The sequence below is a fragment of the Pagrus pagrus genome (genome assembly GCF_965226575.1).
Source record: "Pagrus pagrus genome assembly, chromosome: 14".
Lineage (NCBI taxonomy): Eukaryota > Metazoa > Chordata > Actinopteri > Spariformes > Sparidae > Pagrus > Pagrus pagrus.
In genome coordinates, this window is record NC_140198.1 from 20,158,307 (window position 1) to 20,179,484 (window position 21,178).

Sequence of the window (21,178 nt, forward strand, 5' to 3'; positions counted from 1 at the left end):
ATGATGGACTTGTTCAGATAAGGGATGTGTTTTTGTCCGGATCAATAACGGGGATTGATGGAGAGATGACTCCCCTGTTGTTGTTGTCCCAGTTGTTGCGTAAACTGTTTACTGATGTTGCGTTCAGTGTCCACCGGCGATGAGGTTGGAAGTAGACAGCGGTGCAGACATTATATAGCAGCTATTGTTTATTTGCCCGATCAATACTGCTTCGTCTGTCTTCATGGATAAAGCCGGAATGATGCAACAGGAACTCACATCCAAACATATTTCAATCTTTCGTTTTAACCATTTTGATCTTCTTTAATATTTAAATGAAATATATATATTAAAATGATGGTTATATCTACAGCACACTGACAGTCAAAGTCTGTGTTCCGTGCGGAGCTCTGTGCTGAAACCGCCGATCTATATGCAAATCGATCACTGAGTGGTCAACAGTGAGACATCTACATAAACACTGATATGGTAAGTTGTGCTGTTGTTGTGATCAATAGCTCAGATTAAAGGTACAACCCGCAAAGAAAACCCCGCCTAGTTTGAAATTCAAATGCAGCCTGTGAAAGAATTCATCCTGATGGGACATTTGATCTATCGATCCTAGATTAACCAATCAGACTGTTTGAGTATCAGCCGTTAACTGATCAATTGATCCCGCGCTGCCGTTTACACACTCATTACGACACATCAGATGCAATTAATCACTGGTGTGGTGTTTAATTTCCTGCAGCTTATCAAACACGTCTAATGATCTGATCAGCTGCGTTACATCAAGCGCCCAGTCCACCACAGTGTGAAGTCTGAGAGGTTACTAGACTTCACATGTAGTCTGGGGAGCTGAGTGTGAGTAGGTAAGGCTAGAGTTGAGGTGGCCTGCTTCCTTGGCAACTTTCTGTTTTCAAGCAGAGTCAGCGCCCCCTTGTGGCATGAAAGGAACACGACACACTGCCACAAACATCCCAACACATTTGAATACATGTCTTTATTGCACATTCATAACTGGAATCAAATATTTGGTGAAGCAGTTCTTTGCAAAACAACATCAAACACAGTGCAACACGCCAGAAAACGGCGACATAGAAACAATCCACCAATATAAAATGCTTCTTTGAGTATGAAACTGAACTTTACACGATTGCACAGTCGTTAAGTTTGTTCTGACTCGCTTGATCATTGCTCGATATTTACATACAGAACCTCCAGAACCTATTACAACAGTGATTTTGCCCCTGGATTTTGTTTTTTAAGTGCATTAATGAGCAGTGTCGTGGTCACACACACACATTCAGCTCAGTCCCTTCTTCATAAGTGCAGTCCACCCGCAGCCACGAGACAGAGCGCCAGTGACAGCAGCAGCGTCTTCATGGAGGCTTCAGTTCCTGCTGCTGCAGCTGGAGAAAGGAAGTGAGAGACAGCAGGGCGTGAGAAGAAAATGGTGAGACAATTAACATGTAGAGTTTAATGCAATATCCGTCAGTCCTTAGTGCACAACCTGAGTCAAAACCCAACTTGTGTGTGTGTGTTTTGGTTCACTCATTCAGTGGTGCGCTGTACTTAAGTACTTCACTTGTGTATTTCCATTTTCTGCTAATACTTCAGGTACTGGTTATTTTACAGACTATGTGCTGCATCAGAGCCCAAGCAGCTCATTTTTAAAGTAATTTATTTTATTGTAAAAAAACCCAACACTAATTCTGTAAACAGAAAATGGTGATAAAAATATAATAATTTTAATATAAATACGACTAAAAATAATCGTAAAAATGTTGAATATCAGATCTGATAATCGGTGGTCCCATACAAACCAGGACATACTGTACAAACATGTAAATGTATGTATGATTTACTTTTACCTGTACTTTTGATAATTAAGTTCATCTATTGCCAGAACATTCTGATACTAAAAAACATTCAATATCTGATACTTTAAGGGGATTATTTGTAGCTATTTACGTGTATCATTCACTTTATTATTGGCCATATGAGAGCAGATTGTAATGTGACGTGAAAAATTAGACCTTCTGCGTCTCTCAGTTGTCTATACAAGCCTTTGGATGATTTGTTGAAGTTGTTTAATGCGGCTGGACTGTGGATTTCTTTGCGAAGGACTCGGGTCGGAACAGTCCAAAAGATGTGACTTTATGCACGTTCTCAAGTGCCTCGTCTCGGTGCCTCTCTCTGCTCCACTAACAGAGAGCAACAGTAGCTGACGTAAGTTTTGAAATGGAGTCTGCTAACGTAAACTGGTGGCTTCCAGCACTTTAAGACTTTTACTCAAGTAATATTCGTACATGATGCATTAATGTGTTCATAACTTCACTCTGATCTTCACCTATACAGGCCTCAAAGGTCACAACTTAAAATTCTTCCACAAATTTGTATTCTTTAATGTCTAATCTGGGCAGGATTTATCTGCTGCACTATTTTTTTCTATCAAGTGTCACAGCTCTGGAGGAATGCCAGACCAAGTGATATATTTATTTCCCTCTAGCCAATACAAACTAAGCAAAGACAGCTAGCATTCAGCAGAACATTCCACATCTGTTACATAACAGCACAGACAATACCTCCTGTCCTGCTTCTGACCTGTGTCGAACTACACAAGATAAAAATGAATAGTACGCTACGAACGTGACCAAACTAAAGAACCAGTGCATGTTTTATATTATTTAAAAACTCATGTTTTTCATCACAGCTCAGAATTTTACAGACCAGGTGTATTAGTCATTGAGATGCACTGTATTTTGTCGTTAGTTCCAGGTTTCATCACTGGCTTCTTTTCATCGCCATGTGACATGAAAATCTAATAGCACACTATTGAAACATGATCGCGTTGTACACTAATAATATATAACAATCTAAACTGTGTGGCTAATAAATAATATAAAATGTTCGAGCTACACTACAGTTGCACAGTTTTCACACTTAAATGTCAAAATATGTGTTTTAAAATCTACCCTAATATCAGTGATTAAAGCCAGTATATGTAGAATTCTATGGTATTATACATCTCTCAAAGTTATTCACTAGAAGCTACACTGAATTAAATTGGTGTTATGGTTATTTTTACTAATATGTAATGATAAGCTGCAAAAAGTGACGCATATATTTTAAACACAGCACTGAAACAGTACTTTTCACCCCGGGCTGTGCGCTGTGAGGTGTTTCAATACTTTGTGCATTATTTGACCAAGAAAACAGATCTTACCCGGTCGGGAGGTTTCTGCAAATGAAAAAGATAAAAAGAGATGTTCAATAACTCTTCTCCATAAGATGTTTATGCACATGTACATAGTGAAGATGTAAACACACACACGCATACACATACATGCACCCTCTCACACACCTTTAATGGTGAAAGTGGTCTCCATGCCAGCATGGATGTGGTCGGCCACGTGACAGTGGAGCAACCAAGTCCCAGGGATCCCTGCCACCATCTCCACGGTCTGGAATGTCCCGGGGAAGAGGTCAAAGACGTCTGCACGGTGCACACGGTCCGTCTGACACACACACACACACACACACACAAACATACACACAAACGAAGCACAAACAAAGCACATACAGTACAGCAGAGGGGAACAAAGAATAGGAAATAAACATTGAGTAAAGAACTGGGCCAGCTTCACTTTCCGTTTACACCCCACATCCGACATCAGAATGAATCGTGATGGAATTTTTTGTATATGAGTCATTTGCCTGGTGCTGTTTTCATTATGAATAATAATAGTAAGGTTTGGTTGTGGTGCTGAATGTCACCATGTTACCTTGTAGGTAAAAGTCTCAGCATGGAAGTGAACAGTGTGCATGTCCACCTCGTTGCCCATTCCCAGGAGATACCAGTCGACTTTCTGGCCCTGTGTCATCACCAGTCCATGGAGGTTTCCGTACAGCTTACCATTGATCCCTTCAATAGACACAATAACACAGTGACATTACCACACACACACAGAATCACAGACATGCAGACAGGTGTAGCAGCAAACAACAAAAGAAAAGTATCATGAAATGTTATGCTTTTCCTGTTGGTGTGATCCAATTTTTCTCACAGGGATCTATAAATCTGGAGGGGGCCCAGAGTTGTAACAGGGGTGCGCGGCAGAGCCAAATGACGGAGGCATGGTTCTACATCGCTAGCAAACCATGGACGAGTTTGTGACAGGACTTCCAGGTAAACTTAAGCAAACACTTAATCTACACCAAACTACCAAAACAAAGATAAGAAAATATCAAGAGGCATATCGTGAATTTCTTGCAGAGAAAATGTTCAGGTTTTTGTTTGTTATCAGGGAGTGAGGGAGCAATTCTTGTGCAGAGAGGCAATTCTGAGAAAATCTATTGAAAGCACTGAATGAAACTTTAGAGAGGATGCACTGTGCACTTTTAGTACTTCCACTATAAAGGTGATTTGTTTCTACTTCCGGTTTTTTCAGTAAGATGTCAAACTGAAGTTGCACTTCTGTGTTAATTACAGACAACAATGTCCAAGCAAAAGGCTTGTAGATGTGTGTGTGGGTGGACCCTGCAGTTTGGGAACCAGTGCTTTCATAGATAAGACAGTCTTCCCCTCTGTGCCTCTCGTCTTGTCTCTTACCGTGCATCATGTTACTCTCCTCAAATTCGTCACTCCATTGAAAAGTATCAGGGTTGACGCCGAGGTATTTTCTGATGTTGTCGTCAATGTACCAAGACTGGTTTTCATCATGGACCATAAAGAGCAGAGCGAACTCCTTCTCCACGTCGCCCCTCTGTCTGTCGGGCCCCTTCAGAGTCCCGGGCCTGCAGATCACCAGCGGCCCCAAGAGACCGCTGTACAGATCCTGAACGTTAACAAATGTCACAAACATCCAAGTTAACACATTTTATTACAGCAACACTGTGAAGCATGTGATCCATGTGACTGTGGGAGAATGTACCTTAATGAAATCGACAGTGGAGTAGTAGGCGTAAGAGATGCAGTTAGGATCTGAGTCCCCTGGACCGGAGCGTTTAGGAACATCCCACGTCAGCTCGATTATGAGGCCTGAAGGCGAGTGAACAAAAAACAAACAGATATCAATCCCACTGCTTCTGAGAAGATGCCTGTTGTTTTGAAAACACCGGCAGCAGCTTGTGTTTTCTTTATCTTTTCAGATATAATTCTCACCAGGTTTGACATGAACATGTGCGCCGCTGGCCTTCACTCCATGTGCGCTGATGGAGTACGGCCGGCTGGCTTTGTTCTTGAACGTGATCACGATCTGCTCTCCGACCTCCGCTTTGATTATTGGACCTGCAGGGGACAAGAAAACCCCAAGTCTTCTCCAGTCTTTTCTTGGTAAAAAAAACCAAACAGCAACAGAAAGAGCAGCTGAACTTACCGATAATTCCCAAGTGCTGCTGGTCAGGCTGCCGCTTCTTCTGAACTTTGAAGGAATCATCAGTGTATTCTCTGTACACCACCTTCTTATAGCGCGAGCCGATTCTGTTTTTCCCTTTCTCCACAAATATACTGCCTGGACTGAGAGACATGTGCCAATTTGCTTCCATTAACAAACAGTAATAAGTAACGCCACTAATCACAGGCTCCGGTTACAACCCTGAAATACATCACCGTGCAATTATATTCACACACCTGTCTTCTAATGTGGCGTGGTGCTTCTCCAGCTCCCAGTCTCTCTCAGGTGAGTAGTCCCACTCGATTTCTTCCGCACTGATAAAATACTGCACAATCTTTGTCGGCTGTGTGTGCGTGTGCTTCACTTTGCTCTGCGGGCAGAGGTTCACTCTGTAGCGCTGCCTCATGCCGGCTGAGTAGTGGTCTGTTACTCTGCAGCTCACCTCATACAAACCTGTGAAGAGAGTGAAAAGAGGTTGAGGATTTTGACACATGAATGGATGTATTTGTGGCTTCTCTTGCTCAAACACATAGCAGTTAAGAAAAAAACCAAAACATTTGTGTTACTGCTCTCTGAGCACTCTTCTGTGGTTTTTATCTCGGAGGGTTGTCCGATGACAGCTAGTTCTTGTTTCCTTTTGACTTCAAATTCACTTTTGCTTTGGACAAAAACATCTGCCAGAAGAATGTAATGTAATGTATGGCACAGATGTTTTACCTGCAAATGCACATGTCACAGATTTCCTGCTGAGGCCAGGAAATGAGAAAGTTTTATTTTTTGCAGTGGTTTGCAGTGTGTTGCACATCGCTGCATATTTGATTTGCTTGAAAAACCTCAACTGCATATTATCCCACCATTGTTTGAGCTTTACTGTGCAGAAGGATGTCTGTGCAGAGTTTGAAATGAAAAATATTTGCATATTCTTAGCTAAAATTGCTAACTAATTTATTGATCCTTTTTGTTGGAAAAACATATCAAAAACATCTTTATTATTTGCCAACTCCAACATGACCATGCTGTGACAATAAAAGCATTTTATGAGTTCAAAGAAGAGTGCTTTGTAGTTTTCTTGTGATTTTTGAAGTCTACATGTATCAAAAAGCACCTCTAACAAACTGAATTTAGGTCCAGGAAATGCTCCTACCCTTTAATTTTCTCATTTTTTGGACATACTTTTCTTTTCTGTAAAAAATAACCATGCAGTATCTTAATGATGACACATGTACAATGTGTGTAGGTTTTGACAGCACAAGTTCAAATGTAAAATGGAAATTCTATTAACTGAAGTAGCTGATGTCAGATGTGCTACATTTCTTTATGATTTCTCCATTATAGACTAAGTGGCTCATTTTCCACTTAAGAAACTGCACATCTAAGTTTAACTAATACTGCTACTAACCAAGGAAACACAACAGAATAACCTTATCTCGTAATCTAGATTTGCAAAATAACAACTTCACCATAATTTATTGTGGGATTGTCTTTTAACTGGGTGAGGGTGAGTGAGATTAGATCTCAGGATACTGTAAATAAGACAAAGATAGTTCTGACATTTCCTGTTTGCATTTAGTTATGGATGTTTTCCTGTGAGAGTAGTCGACATGTCACAGGAAAACACTCAGACAAGGTTGTGTGAGCATGTTGCAAATAATCTGCAAACAAAACCTGAAATACAGATGAGCCCTGACAATGTGTATGAGAGAAAGGGATGTGGCTTGGGAGTGGAAGCACTGTGTGTGTGTGTGTGTGTGTGTGTGTGTGTGTGTGTGTGTGGAAAGTGACTAACCAGGAGTGTTTGGCTGCATGGCGGCAGAAGTCGTGGTGTGAGGGAACAGGTTCATGGTGTCTCGTGTTGTGCTCTGCTTCTTGAAGGTGTTCCCCTCGAAATAAACACCGTGGATGTCCACCTCTGTACCTAGCCCAAAGGTGTACCACGTTACTTTGTCCCCGGCACACATTTCCAGCCCGGGAAGGTTCCCATACATACGTCCATTTACAGCTGAAATCAAAGGGAGGGTTTCAACAGAAATCAGTATCATTCAAATTATATCAAAATGAAATACATTGAGAAAATGCTGCACACATGCCAACACACACTGATTACCATGCATCTTATTGCTCTCCACGAATTCCTCTTCAGAAGGGCTTGTTTCGGTGCTGGCGAACAACTTCTTACTCTCCTCCAAATACCAGCTCAAGTTTTCATCCATGACAGAAAACAGAAGGAAGAACTCCTTATCGACACCTTTCTGTTAAACAAAGCAAACATAGTCACAGTGAGGATGTCTAGAGGCTGCAGATTGCAATTAACAGCATACAAACATACAAACAAAAATGTATTACATTGTCTTGAAATTGTGTGTGTGTGTGTGTGTTTAAAACAATAATTATAATCGTGTTTTCAGTGAAACTAAGAATTGTTGTGTTTTCATTTACTTTGTAAAAGTGGGTCCCCCATGCTGTTTGTACATTATCTCAGAGTGGACAAACCACACAGAGGCTCTACATTTTTCGCAATTCTAGCGGGAACGATAGGTGAGGGTGAGGTAAGGCGTCTTCATTTGGTTGCAATTTCCACCCTCACCTCTGTTTAAAGTGTTAATATTTCTTTGCAAGTCAAGAGTACGACTACAAAGAGACACATATTGAGCAGAAAGAGACAAAAGATAACGACAGAGACATAAAAGTACCACAAAAGCACAACAAGCTACCAGGAAGAGGCTCAGAACCACCACAGACACACAAAACTACCATAAACGGAAACAAAACCACTACAGGGACACATGAAGTAGCACAAAGAGACACAAAATGACCACAGGGAGAAAGAAATCGACTATGAGTAGATATATAACTACCACACAAAACACACAAAAGTACCACAAAGAGACAGAAAAGTTTCCAAAGAGACATAAAATGACTACAGAGACACAAAGAGAGTCAAAAATAAAGTAGCACATACATAAAACTAGATATAGACATAAAGCTACCATAAGGAGACAAAAAGACTGAGAGGGGACACAAGACTACCACAAAGAGACACAAAGGGACACAAAAGTACCACAAAGTCACACAAAAGTACAACAAAGTGATGCAAAACTACCACAAAGACAGAAGACATTTCTTAAATGTGTGAATTTCCTTCATATCTCTGTGAATGGATAACAAGGCAGCACCTGGGTTCCGTTCTTCTCCAGCGCTCCCTTCTTGCACACAAGCAGAGGTCCCACTAATCCAGAGTTGGTGTCCATGGTAGGATCAGTGGCAGAGTAGTACAGGTAGGGGATGCAGGGAGAATCAGATGACGATGGACCTTCTAGCACCTGCCAGACGTAGGTGAAGCTCTTCCCTGGGCCAACGTGAGAGCCTGGCTTGTCGACACCTACAGCACCGTACACAAAGAACTAACACGATCAGATCAGAATGTGTGGCCATTTTTTTTTACCCCCCCCCCCCCCCCACTTCTTATCACTCAAGCTTAGTCCTACTCTAATAATTAAAAGATATCATATCCAGAGAGGTTGCTCTTGGCAGCTTCCTCACCGTCTTCATAGCTGCTTCCCTGGAACTGTTTGTCGTAGTTGAGGCCATGGGGCTGGATGCTGTAGTTTCTATCAGCTCTATTCATGAAAGTCACTCTGAGAGTATCTCCTTCCTCTGCCCTAAGGACCGGCCCTGGATGAATGCAGAAGACCATTGTAACCACACAAAAGGTACTGAAAGAACTTGGAAGAAAGACAAGACACTATTGTAATAGTACAAAAGAGAAAGTATGAGAAATCAGGAGCCAGGCCTTACCCAAGAGTCCTAAGTGTTGGGAATCAGGCGTCTGTGGTTTTGTAGTGGTGAAGGTATTGTCTGTGTACTCTTTGTATATCACTTTCTGGTAGAGACCTCCGATCCTTCCACCATCTTTGCCAAAAAAAATCTCAGGTGCACTATGAGAGGAAAGGGTGGGGAGCGGGGGAGGAAGGAAGTGATCAAGATGATATACATAAGTGAAGGGAGCAGGGAAGGAGTGAATTAGATCAGATAAGAGAAAATAGCTGGCCAGTCAGAGTAGTCTTACTATGTCAGGTCAGAGTACAATAACAAAGACACAATAACAACTGAGTCACTGCATCACTCTCTACACTGTTTACTCTAGACACCACAGAACTGCCTCACCACAGGAATGATGAGCTCACGTTCAACCAGCCTGGTCCAGAGGCCGTACACACAGACAAGCAACTGTGTCCAAGCATTAAAGGGATAGTTCACCCCTTAATGAAATACTGTTTCATATTTGAGAAGTTAGTTAGCTCCTTCTCAGAAACTACTAAACATGTCCATTTGATACATATTAGACTTTTGGACTCTAGCTCCCGGGCTATAAAACACCTAGATTAGTTTGTACATTTGATCTAATGGTTTAATTATGTCATATAACTCCAGACCTAATGAAAGATTAAGACACATTTTCAGTTTGTTGAAGAGCTTCAAATTTAAAGGGACAGTTTATTTCTCCAAAAATAAAAATACATATTTTAACTCTGACCTGTAGTTATCTATTTATCTGTTTTGGTGTGAGGAACCAAGTTTTGAGACATCGGCCGCAGAGATTTCTGAGAGAACTAGATGGCACTCGGCTTGTGGTGCCCAATGTGCCAAAAAAACACACTGAAAAAGTCAACAGCAATGTCTCTTTCCCTAAATCATCACAGCTGTTTATGTGGGAACTATTTTCTTAATGTATGACCTCACTGAAGGAAGTCTGCATCTATTTAACGGACGAGAGGCTAGCTAACTAGGCTAACTAAGGTAACTAACATTAAAGCTCAAGTGATGACCGCACCATTGATATTTACGTCTTGATAGCACGAGTAGATGCACGCTTCCTTCTGTGCATGATACTTGATACGTTGCACGTAAACTTGGCAACTCACACTAAAACAATGGATAAATAGCACTACAGGTAAGAGAAGAAAAATACATTTTTGATTTTGGGGTGAACTGTCTCTTTAAGGTTTAAACGGTCTCTTATTGTAAACTCGAGCTTCTGTAAAACTGTATACGTTTGGCAACAGTTACATGGAGTAAAAATTGTGTCTTCTTTGGCAACATTGGACATGAAACAGGCGAAATTTTCAACATCTTCTTTCAGGCCGATTAACTGCGATGAACAGACCGGATTTGGCAATATGCCCTGCTATTACTACTGATGAGGTTGGACACAGCAGTATGTTGCTCATAATTAAATAAGCTCTCTGCCCACCTGTCGGCCTCAGTCAGGGATACGTTGTTGATCAGATCCTTTCCTGAGGGAGCATAGTCCCACAGGACTTTCTCTGCTGCCAGGTAGTAAATCCTCTCAACGCCGCCCATCGCTGTGGAGCCGGCCCCACTGTCACATGAATTCACTTCATAAAAGGCCTGCATTCCAGCTGGAGTAGAGAGATGGACACAAACCTTTCACACGCCATAACTCACTCAAGTAAAAGCTTGTGGTTAAACTAGACCTTTACAGCCTTTTAGGAAATCTTTATGGCAGAGAATCAATGTGAGAAGTCTAAAAGGTTAGATTTATGAGTCTATAAAATAATCAATATTGCAGAGTTCACTTTTCCTTAAGTATCAGAATTCACTTTCAGAGCCTGAGAGGACACACAACCTGTTAAACTACCAAAGGTGTCATTTGTGTAACTATAATATTTGTATATCTTTCTTTAAAAAACAAAGACATAAGAACAGGCCATTGAGAAATTCCTGGTATGATACAAAGGAAAGGTATTCCACAAGTGTGAGCATCATTCATCACATGTTGAGCAAGCATGTCTCATTCAGTTCTATGTTCACTGGACTTTGGATAACTTTGAAATGCAAGTCCTAGTGTGTTAAGAGCAGACATACAGCCTCTGTTAGCATCTCTCTTTGACAAAATAACAGTGTGAACCTCACAAAAATGCGTTCCCCCCCGTCAGCAACTCTGCACAACCAGTTAAGTCCCAGAGCAGAGATGAAAGGTGAGGTCAAAGGTTAGATGTCATACCCTGCAGGTGGTCATTAACCTGGCAGCTCAGCAGCCACTTTCCGCTCGCTTTCGGGACCATCTGAGCTGTAGCGAACGTGGCGGGGAACAGGCTGAGGACGTCGGTGCGGTGGCCGCGGTCCAGCAGTGTGTTCCCGTGGAAAAAGGCAGAATGGATGTCCACCTCGTTACCCATGCCAAACAAATGCCAGGCGACTGCACGGTGCTGGCATAGCTCGATCCCGGGCAGGTTACCAAACATGTACCCATTAATAGCTGTCACACAGAAAAAGGTTAGAAGAAAGGACAAAGAGAACAAATAAAGCCATTAAACATTCTTTTATGCCACTTATTTAAGGAATTACTAATTTGAAGTGGCTATCAATTTATATAATAGAGGAAATTAAAGAATGTAGGTGCAGCAGGATGCATGTGAGTTAAAACTTCACTTTAAGACAACAAGATCCATCATGTCAACAAACCCACAAATTTCTTACCATGCATCAGGTTTGACTCCTCAAAGTCCGGGTCTTCTTGTTCGACTCCACCTGGGTCAGCGCATTTCTGAATGTTGTCCTCCAGATACCAACTCAGGTTTTCATCCACCACGGTGAACATCAGGAACACATCCTGGTCCACATCATTTCGGGCGGACTCAATAACAGACTGGACTTGATTGTTGGTCTCCTTCAAGATTCCTGCGCTCACAGAGAAAGATGGGACGCAGAGAAAAATGCACGCCGTGGTTGAAAATGCTACGAGTTTATGAAGTCAAGCGCAGGCAAAGGGAGACTTTAAAGGGGCAATGTATAAGGTATGGCCACCTGTTGAATAAATAGGGGGCAGCATATGATAAGAAAAGGCTGCTGACTGTCATTTTCCCTAAGATATCCCAGCTGACACTACAGGGGCTGCGGGTTTATCACTGCTTGAGATACAAAGTGGTGTTATGAGACAGGGCAGGCCGGGACTTGCTGATTAGCATTGCTCACTTCAGTTCTGCAACACAGTACGCAGACGACTGACTAAGGCATGAGGGGAAATCTGTTATTTCTTTGCAGTCTGTTGATAATGACAGGTAATTGTTTTACAAGCCATATTTCACACATGCACCTCTAATCTTTCCCAACATCTCAGCATCCACTGAATGAATGACTGGAGTGAATCCCACCGTGTTTGTTTTTCTAAGGAAGCTTTCTTTGTCAGTTTTTTCGATGTAGCCATTTAGGGCTCAGGGCGAGGAAGGGGTGTGTATTTCCTTTGGGTGTGGAGAAGCTGTTGCTAAGAGATTACTAATACATTTGATTTGACTTGGCATACAGAGAGAACAGACAACAACACACAGACACATTAGAGAGAAACCCTTCTTCTGACGTAAAATCAGGTTAAATAACATGTAGCCACATATCTTCATACCTTTCTTGCAGGTGAGCAGAGCCCCGATGAGTCCTGAGGCGATTTCCCTGGGGGCGTCCAAGTGAGAGTGGTACACCCAGGTCAGACAGTTGGCGTCGTCATCTGTGGGGGCAAAATCTGGCTTGACCTCCCAGCGGTAGGTGTAGCTGCCCCCCGGAGGAACACAGTCATCCTTCTTCAGCATGTTTGATGTCCCATCTGGATAGAGTGCCCCTGGTAGACAAATAGAAGATGTTTATACGGGGATCACTTTGTTTCCTCTGAAGTCTACAGAGCAGTTAAGCCTGTATGCTTTCCCATGGTTAAAAAGCACAATTCTGCTTTTAACTGTGTATTAAATAGATTCATCAACTGCAAAAATGTTAAACTGTCACATTCTGGGGGATTTGCCAAATCAAAGGTCATATCCATTTCCTTTAAGAATCTTATCTCTGTTAAGCTTTAAGACACCACGTGTTGATCTAAAAACACATAAATGACCTCATCACTGGTGACCTCTGGAACAGTTCGTACTCAACACATCACATGGTTAAACACAGAATTAGCTGATTTGATCAGTTTGCTGACACTACTTCCTCTCCCTTCTCCTCCTCTTCTCTCGCCACATCTCTCTCCCTTCCTGTCCAAACTAGCTGGTCTCTCGACAGACGTTCCACGTAGATACAAATCCTGTAATACAGTATGACAGCTATAATCTTTTCCAGGAACTAATCAAAATTTTAGTTTCAGTTTCAGTTCATAAAAGGCTCTGGAAATTCCTGGGCCAGGATGCAACTCCACCCTGGAGCGGGGGTGGGAGGCCTATTGCGTAACTAAGAAAAGAGCTGTAACGTTTAGAGACAGAGTGTATCTGACAGGAGGATTGAAATTATGCTGTCTGCTCAGACAACAGCGAAGCAGAGGTGCTAAAAACAAGATGCCATGTTTTCTGGACTTACACAAAGTCACAGCTTTTGGGTTAAAACAAATAAATCAGACAGAAGACATGATTTTCATTTGGCTGAATAATGTTTCTGAATGTGAAGATGCACACTGAGCCTTGTGCAGTTAAACCGTCCCACTTTTCTGAAGTTATGCCAAAACTTTGAACTGTCCATTAAGGCAAATCTCTTGATAACTGCTCCTGTAAGGTATTATTAAAATACACCAACCCCCCCCCCAATATTATTCTTTCCAAGAAAAATAAGTGATGGCCTAAATATAATACTTACTTTAAATAAGTTGCTTCAGCAGTACAGTGTGAGACTTACTTCCTCAGACAATAATATCCATATTACTATCATTAGTGAAACCTAATAGGTTGTTTTTGTCACACGTTAGTGCACAAACTGATATTTAATTTGGTGGGAAATCCGTTCATTCAGCATTCTTTGTTTTTTTGTGAGGTTAGCACCAGTGCTCTGACCAGCTGGTGCATTATCCAACATAAATGTTTCCATGTAAAGACGAGATGGTCGCACTAAGGATATATGTCACACAAAATGTTTTTGGCCCACTGGCCTTCATCAGTGTGTACAGTTGCCTTTTTGAGGGTGCCAACTTTTGAACTTTTTTTCGAATCACTTTCGGAAGTTATCGCAGAATACTCAAAAGGAACTTAAAAAAAGAAAAGCAGAGTTTTAATGCACACCGATGGCCGACTCTGAGGTTTGGTGTGTCCCACTTTGGGTGGAGGCAGTGATGGTAATATTCACCTGCTAACTCTGTCTGATTCCATTCTGGTCACACAGTAATTGGGGATTTCATTCACCTGTTAACTTACCTGACACCCTCAAAGAGGGATTGTATCCCTGCCTACTGATGAAGAAAATGCCACCTTCTCTTTTAATATGGATACATTTGTTGTTTTTAGCATATTTGCAGTCCGCTTAGCACTTTTCCATCTGACAAATAATGCTACTTATTATGCTTACTATCGTCAATACAGGTATCATTTCTTTTTTATCTTAGGTGGTGAGAGCTGAGAAGAGACGGGGAAATCAGGGGAAAGAGAAAGGTGATGACATGTAGCAAAGGTCCTGGGCCACTGTGGTAAGGACTCAGCATTAATAGATGTTACAGGTGAGCTATCTGGTGCCCCACAGGTATCACTTTCCATGAACAGATGTCCCTGCTGTCTGAGGGACGTCTAATTGATTTTGCACATCTTGTGTCTTGTTTTTCTTTGAGCATGTGCTGTAAATGATTTGCGTAACACTATACCCTCTGAATTCTTCTCGTAGAAAACTCCATGGGGATGCATAGAGTAGTTCCTGCTCGCAAAGTTCTTCAGGTGGACCACGATAACATCGTCAACCTCCGCTCGCAGTATGGGCCCTAGGAAGCCCAACCAGGGAGGCCGGGGGGCCTGCAGGCTGTAAGTAGCATCTGTATACTGTCGGTACATGGCCTTCTTGTAAACACTGCCGATACGGTGGGGCCCTCTTTCCAGGAATACAGATGCATGCCTTAGATAGAAGTGGAGAGAAACACAAAGAATGATAGATAGAGACAGAGCAGTGGTTCCACAGAGGAAGGAGGGGGCTGCAGCTATAAATCCTGTTTTGTTGGGCATTTCTCAAGGTCAAGGTCAGGTTACTGTCACATTATACAATGCTGCATTGCACAATGGCATGCAGCTTTATTTCCCTATCATGCTGCAAGTAATTATTTTTGCACAAAAGAAACAGTAGCAAGTGTTATAAATGTTGAAGCACAAATAATAATAATAATAATAAAAAAAGCAGTAATCACAAAACATCACAGCAATAGAATAAATATGTTTGTGAGCTAGTCTATGAATACAAGTGGGAGGAACACAGCATCTACTGTATGACACCACCATGACAACAGTGCAACTGTCTAATTATTGTCAAGACACGGGCTGTATGACTGTAACCAACTATAGAGCTATAAGCAATTAATACAAACAAATAGAAGAGGCATTATAAAGTGTATAAAAAGTAGCAAAATGCAATATGGCAAAGAGATTTCACAAAAGGCTTTGATTTATCTTTGAGATGATTTAATTTGAACTGTAGACACAATGCTGCGGAACAAATTGTATCTGGTTGCAGGTCTCTAACAATTAGACTTGTTTTTATTGTGATTACATGTTTCTGTTGGCTAATAACCTGTTACTGGAGCTGTGGCAGACACAGTGCTGCTACTGAATACCCAGCTCATTGGCAACAGGGAGGAGGAAAGTGCAATAGAATCACAAATGGGTCATAAGATAACTAACAAAGGAGATTTAACTGAGCACCTGGTCGGAGCAATTTAATACTAATGTGCAACCTCATTTACCCCCGTTAAGCAGGGCGAGGTGTATGAGACATTGGGTGCTACACTAGCCTTTTTACAACAATTATATAGGTGTACTTATCTCAGTATAGATGAGATTTGAACTTCTCTATGTTGCAATCTATGTACCTTTGTTATTGCAACTGCACCTCAGGTACAGTGACACACGCCACGTCTTGTTTTTCCTTCGGCTGGTATATATGTGTTTTCATGAGGGGCTACGAGAACCACAAACCGGAGGGAGTGTCCGTAGTAGAAATGATGTGCCATTCGATTCAATACTTGATAGAAAAAACAAATAAACAATATGATGTTTGGGGAAAAAAAGAATGATTGTTTAGTGTATGCTAAAACATCTCGGCCTGAGTACAATTATTGGTACTGGTCACTAAGTGTTGGCTAAGTCTGGAAAGTCCAACATTATGCAAGGATGTAAGAGGAGACAAACAGCTGCGTAATCACAGCCGGCCATCTTTGGAAATTTATCATAATTATATCCATCATCCGCCTTCATATGATGGTGGGCTTTTATCTCAATTCAGACTTTTCTTCAATAACAAGCCCATCTGCTTATCCTCATATTCCATATTACATTAGGACTGCGTAAACCTCACAAACCTTGCCATCTGTTCTTTACTAAATACATTTCCCCTGAATCTGTTTGGTACTCTTAATTATAGGTTGATCAAACGAGTGGATGGTGTTCTGTGCTGTTTTAAGTGTCAACAGCTGAAACATCAATATGAACACAATGGAAGGGAAATAACTGTTATCAGGGTTAGGGTTAGCCTCTTATTCAAGAAATCACCTTTAATCTGCCATCTAAACACACAAATGATAGCACTGACTATAGACAGCCCAGAGGGGCACCACGCCAGCAAGGTTAACAGTATCGGTATCGGCTCGGCAAACTACATTAAAGGATAAGGTCACAAAAAATTAAGATTTAGTCATTATCTACTCACTCCCATGCAGATGTAAAGTCTCCCGGAGATTCACAGCAATGTGAAATGTTAAACACAATAAAAAAAAATTAAAAATTAAATGAATTCATATAGCTTACTCAGCGTAATCATAAAGCTCTGTTTTTAAGACAAAAACTTCACTGTAGCTGCTGAGCTAAAAGCGTTAGCGCACATGCCGTCTGAACTGCATACACAACCTCCACTGCGTATTCAGGGTAGAATAACATCTTTTCCTATCAATTCGGGATCTCTGGGCTTCTGGAGACTTGGATCACCTCAGACGAGCTATAAGAACCATTCTGTGTTGTTTTTTTTCTGTCGTATTATTTGGTTTTAAAAACTAGTCCCCATCTACTTCAGCTGTTTAGAAGAATGCTGCAACACTGTTTTGCTGTGAGGCTCCAGAAATGTTTTGTGAACTTCAACCGACTTTCTATCAGCATAAGGGTGAGTAGATTTTCATTTTTGGATGAGCTTATCCTTTAAATGATCACAACTGGGATGCAGTCTCACAATCCTCAGGAACTAACCCATTCACCTTCTGTTAACTCGTAAAGTGCAGCGAGTCATGGTGTTGTGATGCAAACTCTTCTCTCTCTCATATGGGGGGCAGCTGTCTGTGCTTCCTGTTTCATTTTGGCACACTGACACAGAGCAGAGGAAGTCTCACCTCATGACAGAAGTCACTGTTAATAACTCCAGTAGGAGAGACCGGGTATGGTTGTAACATGGGGAGAGTCGTAACACGACTATTTGTGTGCCCACTTCCTTCCCCAATCCAACATGGGGTTTTTTTAAGGCCGGAAACAGGCGCACGCAGATTCTACAGATTCTAAACTATATTTTGTTTAGTACTTGAGAAAGTTTGTTCTTGTAAACTACATTAGACACACACACACAATCCTAAGTCAAAGAAGAAGTGGATTTGAGTCATGGTCAGTCACAGAAAGACAGAGCCGTTGTTCTGAATTGATCATTTATTTCAATAAACCTAATTTTGGAGCACATCGTGTGGTGTGGCATCTGTTTTTGCTTCTTTGTCGAACTACTACAACTCACCCCAGCATGTGTCACCACCTACCCGGTAGAAGGAACACCATGTATTTGACATCAGCTCGCGAGGTCTGTGTTATTCTTGCAGAAGTTTGAACTGGTAGTAAACAAACCAAGACAATTTGTATAAAAGTTTGAGAACAACAGCTGAAAAACTCAGTGAGTCACCAGTGCTGAAACAGAAAGTGTTTCAACCATACCCGGTCTCCCCTACTGTCATCTCTCCTGTGGATCTGCCAGACTGCCAGTAAAGCACACACCAATGATTTTAGAGATTTTAGAGGTCTAGACACTGTCACACCCTGAAAACATGTCACAGAACTTTCGACCTGTGACTTAAACCTGGATTGGGGGTCTTTAGGTTTTCATCACAGCCCTCGTAATCACTTTAGATCGCCCCCAACCCCCCCAGGAACTGATGCGACGTGAATAATCAAAGGTTAAAAACTTCATCACAACTCACTCATCATGTTGGACGTCTCTCCCGTTCAGCAGGTTTTTTCCACTGGGCGCATAATCCCACGCGTCCTCGATGATCCCCACATAGTAAACCCTCTCCCTGCTGCGCTTCCCCTCCGCTCCGGAGGAGACGAGAAGCAACAAACAAGTCGCAAACAGCCCCATAGTGCGTGCCATGTTTCTCAGGATGGCTCCGTTACACGCAGGTCGGAAGTGTGTGGCGGGTTTTGGTTAAAGAGCGACAAGTGGGAAGCCTCCGCTGCCTCTTCCATGCGATCAGCGTTAGCGGCGCTCCTCGGGGGCTGCGGCAGCGCTTATGAAAGTCTGCGAGGGGAAACAGTCGGTCCATTGAGCCGCCACGGTGTGACCGCCTCCTGTGGCATCACACGTGCGCGGATAATTACCGCTCGGCGCTCTCGCGTTAATTATTATAAAGATGTTATTGAAATCGCCCGCTGGGAAATTAAAGGTAATAGATGTACTTAGGTCAAAATGCAGACTCAAGCGCCATGGGGCGTCTGAATTGGCTGTCAGTTTTCCACAGGTTAAGCACGTTATCGTGTCATCAGCTTGTCTGTGTGTGTGTGTGTGTGTGTGTGTGTGTGCGTGCGTGCGTGCGTACAGTATATGATTTTCATTCAGGCAGGTTAGTAGTGGTTTTATTAGGACAGTGGCTGAAGTTATTCATGGCATATTGATCAGTTTTTGTCAGTTTGGGTTCTGGCTGGTGTTTCATCCTGTTTATTAGGTAATAATGCAGCTTTAAAATACTTGTAAGTTACACACTTTCTATGAGGCCAACAATGCTTAAGTCAAGGTAATAAAATGACTTTGGGCCAGATTAATCAGTTTTGGGCAGAAATAGCAGCAATGGGATGTTATACCCTCATGAAATGGTGTAATAATGACATGTGTTGGCCCTGTAATAAGGAAACATGTCTGTTTTTCATATGGTATGGAAATGCCCCAAGACTGCAAGAACTTTGGAAGAACGTTTTATGCACAATTACTAATGAGAACATCCTTTAGTACCTAAATTATGCATTTTGATTCATATGGACGACAATGATTGGCCACACTTTAAGAAAAAAGATTGTTTCTGTTGTTTTTATGAATACAATAAGTTAGAAGAAGAGTTATAGACATCAACAATTCACATTATCAAAGAGAAATCATGGTTACAAACCTTTAACACACTAGTGAGTTTGTAAGAAGTGTCTAATCCCATACTTTTACACAAAATAGTTGTTTGTATCACCAATAACCTATAATCTATAAAGCATTTAAACTGATTTGTTAATCATAAATATAGGTATTTATTGGTGGTGATCTTGTCTGACTAATCTTACTGTAAAAGAAAACAAACAAAAAAAAACATCTGTGGAAACAAAAAAAACATATTCCTACTTGAGCCAAATTTTTAAACTGGTGAAAGGTGCAGTCACAAGACAAGTTGCGAAAAAACTCTGAGTCATCTCTGACTCATAAACACACTCAGTGAAACCTATTTTAAAGATACATTACTGGCACATTTAATGTAAGGTAAAAAGTTTAAAATATGTATAAAACCAGTACATTAAATTATGTTGTGTTTTTTTCAGGGATTTGCAGCAATTCTTTGCAGCTACTGAAACAAATGGACATTTTTAAACCGTGCACCAACATCCCCACATCTTTCAGACTGCAGTTTTGTGTCATCCTGTATCAAAGAGGTGAGGCTGACACCTGCTGACCACCTCTTAGCATTACAACCGTAGACACCAAAGTGGGTGAACTGATGTCTCTGCCTTTACAAAGTCAATGCAGAACACCTTGTTAATACACAAACAACATAACTAGCCACTCTGGTCTTGTCCCCCTCATTTGGTTGGGTGAGTGTGATCCTTGAGGTCCCTATTGCTGATAATCCCTACAAATCTCTCAGTACAATCTGCACCCCAAGCACTGTAGAGATATGCAGTAAAGACATGTGAGTAATGATGTGGTTCTACAGGAAAATAAGGTCCTTAAAGCAACAAGGCTGAACAAAAGTACATCTTATATTTATATAATTCTGTTTTGTGCTTGCAGGTTGCAGGGTCAAGTCAAGTTCAGCTCAGGAGCTGACTGTGTTCTTTTGTCTTGTAGCACCCTGAAATATAAATCCACAGGAAGAACACATTGTTCCACCTTCAACACAATCATCGGTGCTTTTTATTCTGATACAGGCCCCAGACCAGCACTTTACTGTGGGATGGAAATTCCATGTGATGTCCATATATTTAACGTAAACCATGCTATTCTCAAATTGGTTTGTGGCTCTGCATTGTTTGTGCTGTTCCTTTATGTCACAGTCAAATGCAGGGTATAATTATCCCCACTGTCACCAGATGTATGGAAGAAACACTGAGTTTACATTCACATGCATCAATTTGAGCACCAACAGGGCTTGGCACACTTTTTACAGTGGTGGTTAATGCTTTGTGTCAGATTAAGCCTAATCTAATTCCAGATTTAGGCATTTAGTTGAAGATTTAGGCAGATTTACGTATTTAGTTGGTCTATATCCACAGTGAGAGAGCAGGTGGGGAATAGTAGCATTGTAGCAGAGAACAAATCTCATACATCTTGTCACACAGCTA

The 21,178-nt window shown here is 41.5% G+C and overlaps 1 protein-coding gene across 1 annotated transcript; it reads right to left on the bottom strand.

Moving 5' to 3' along the window:
- Positions 1–963: 963 nt before the first annotated feature.
- hephl1b (hephaestin-like 1b) lies at positions 964–18,960 on the bottom strand. Its single transcript, XM_084373136.1, has 20 exons — positions 18,562–18,960; positions 15,001–15,245; positions 12,799–13,011; positions 11,880–12,080; positions 11,404–11,658; positions 10,630–10,798; positions 9,174–9,313; positions 8,919–9,050; positions 8,552–8,757; positions 7,483–7,627; positions 7,165–7,377; positions 5,615–5,831; positions 5,361–5,500; positions 5,147–5,272; positions 4,917–5,023; positions 4,595–4,820; positions 3,768–3,907; positions 3,347–3,500; positions 3,209–3,223; positions 964–1,391 (listed from the first exon to the last, which is right to left on the bottom strand). The coding sequence occupies exons 1-20, from the start codon at positions 18,732–18,734 to the stop codon at positions 1,303–1,305; spliced, it is 3,306 nt and encodes a 1,101-aa protein (XP_084229262.1). The 5' UTR covers positions 18,735–18,960; the 3' UTR covers positions 964–1,302.
- Positions 18,961–21,178: the final 2,218 nt, after the last annotated feature.

Bases quoted from the DNA above. Each gene is read 5' to 3' on its own strand.
- hephl1b (XM_084373136.1), bottom strand. From the start codon at position 18,734: ATGGCACGCACTATGGGGCTGTTTGCGACTTGTTTGTTGCTTCTCGTC. The intron at 11,659-11,879 runs GTAAGAAATTTG...TCTGTGTGACAG, and splicing joins GGAGTCAAACCTGATGCATG to CTATTAATGGGTACATGTTT. The intron at 7,628-8,551 runs GTGCTGCCTTGT...TTTGTTTAACAG, and splicing joins TGGAGAAGAACGGAACCCAG to AAAGGTGTCGATAAGGAGTT.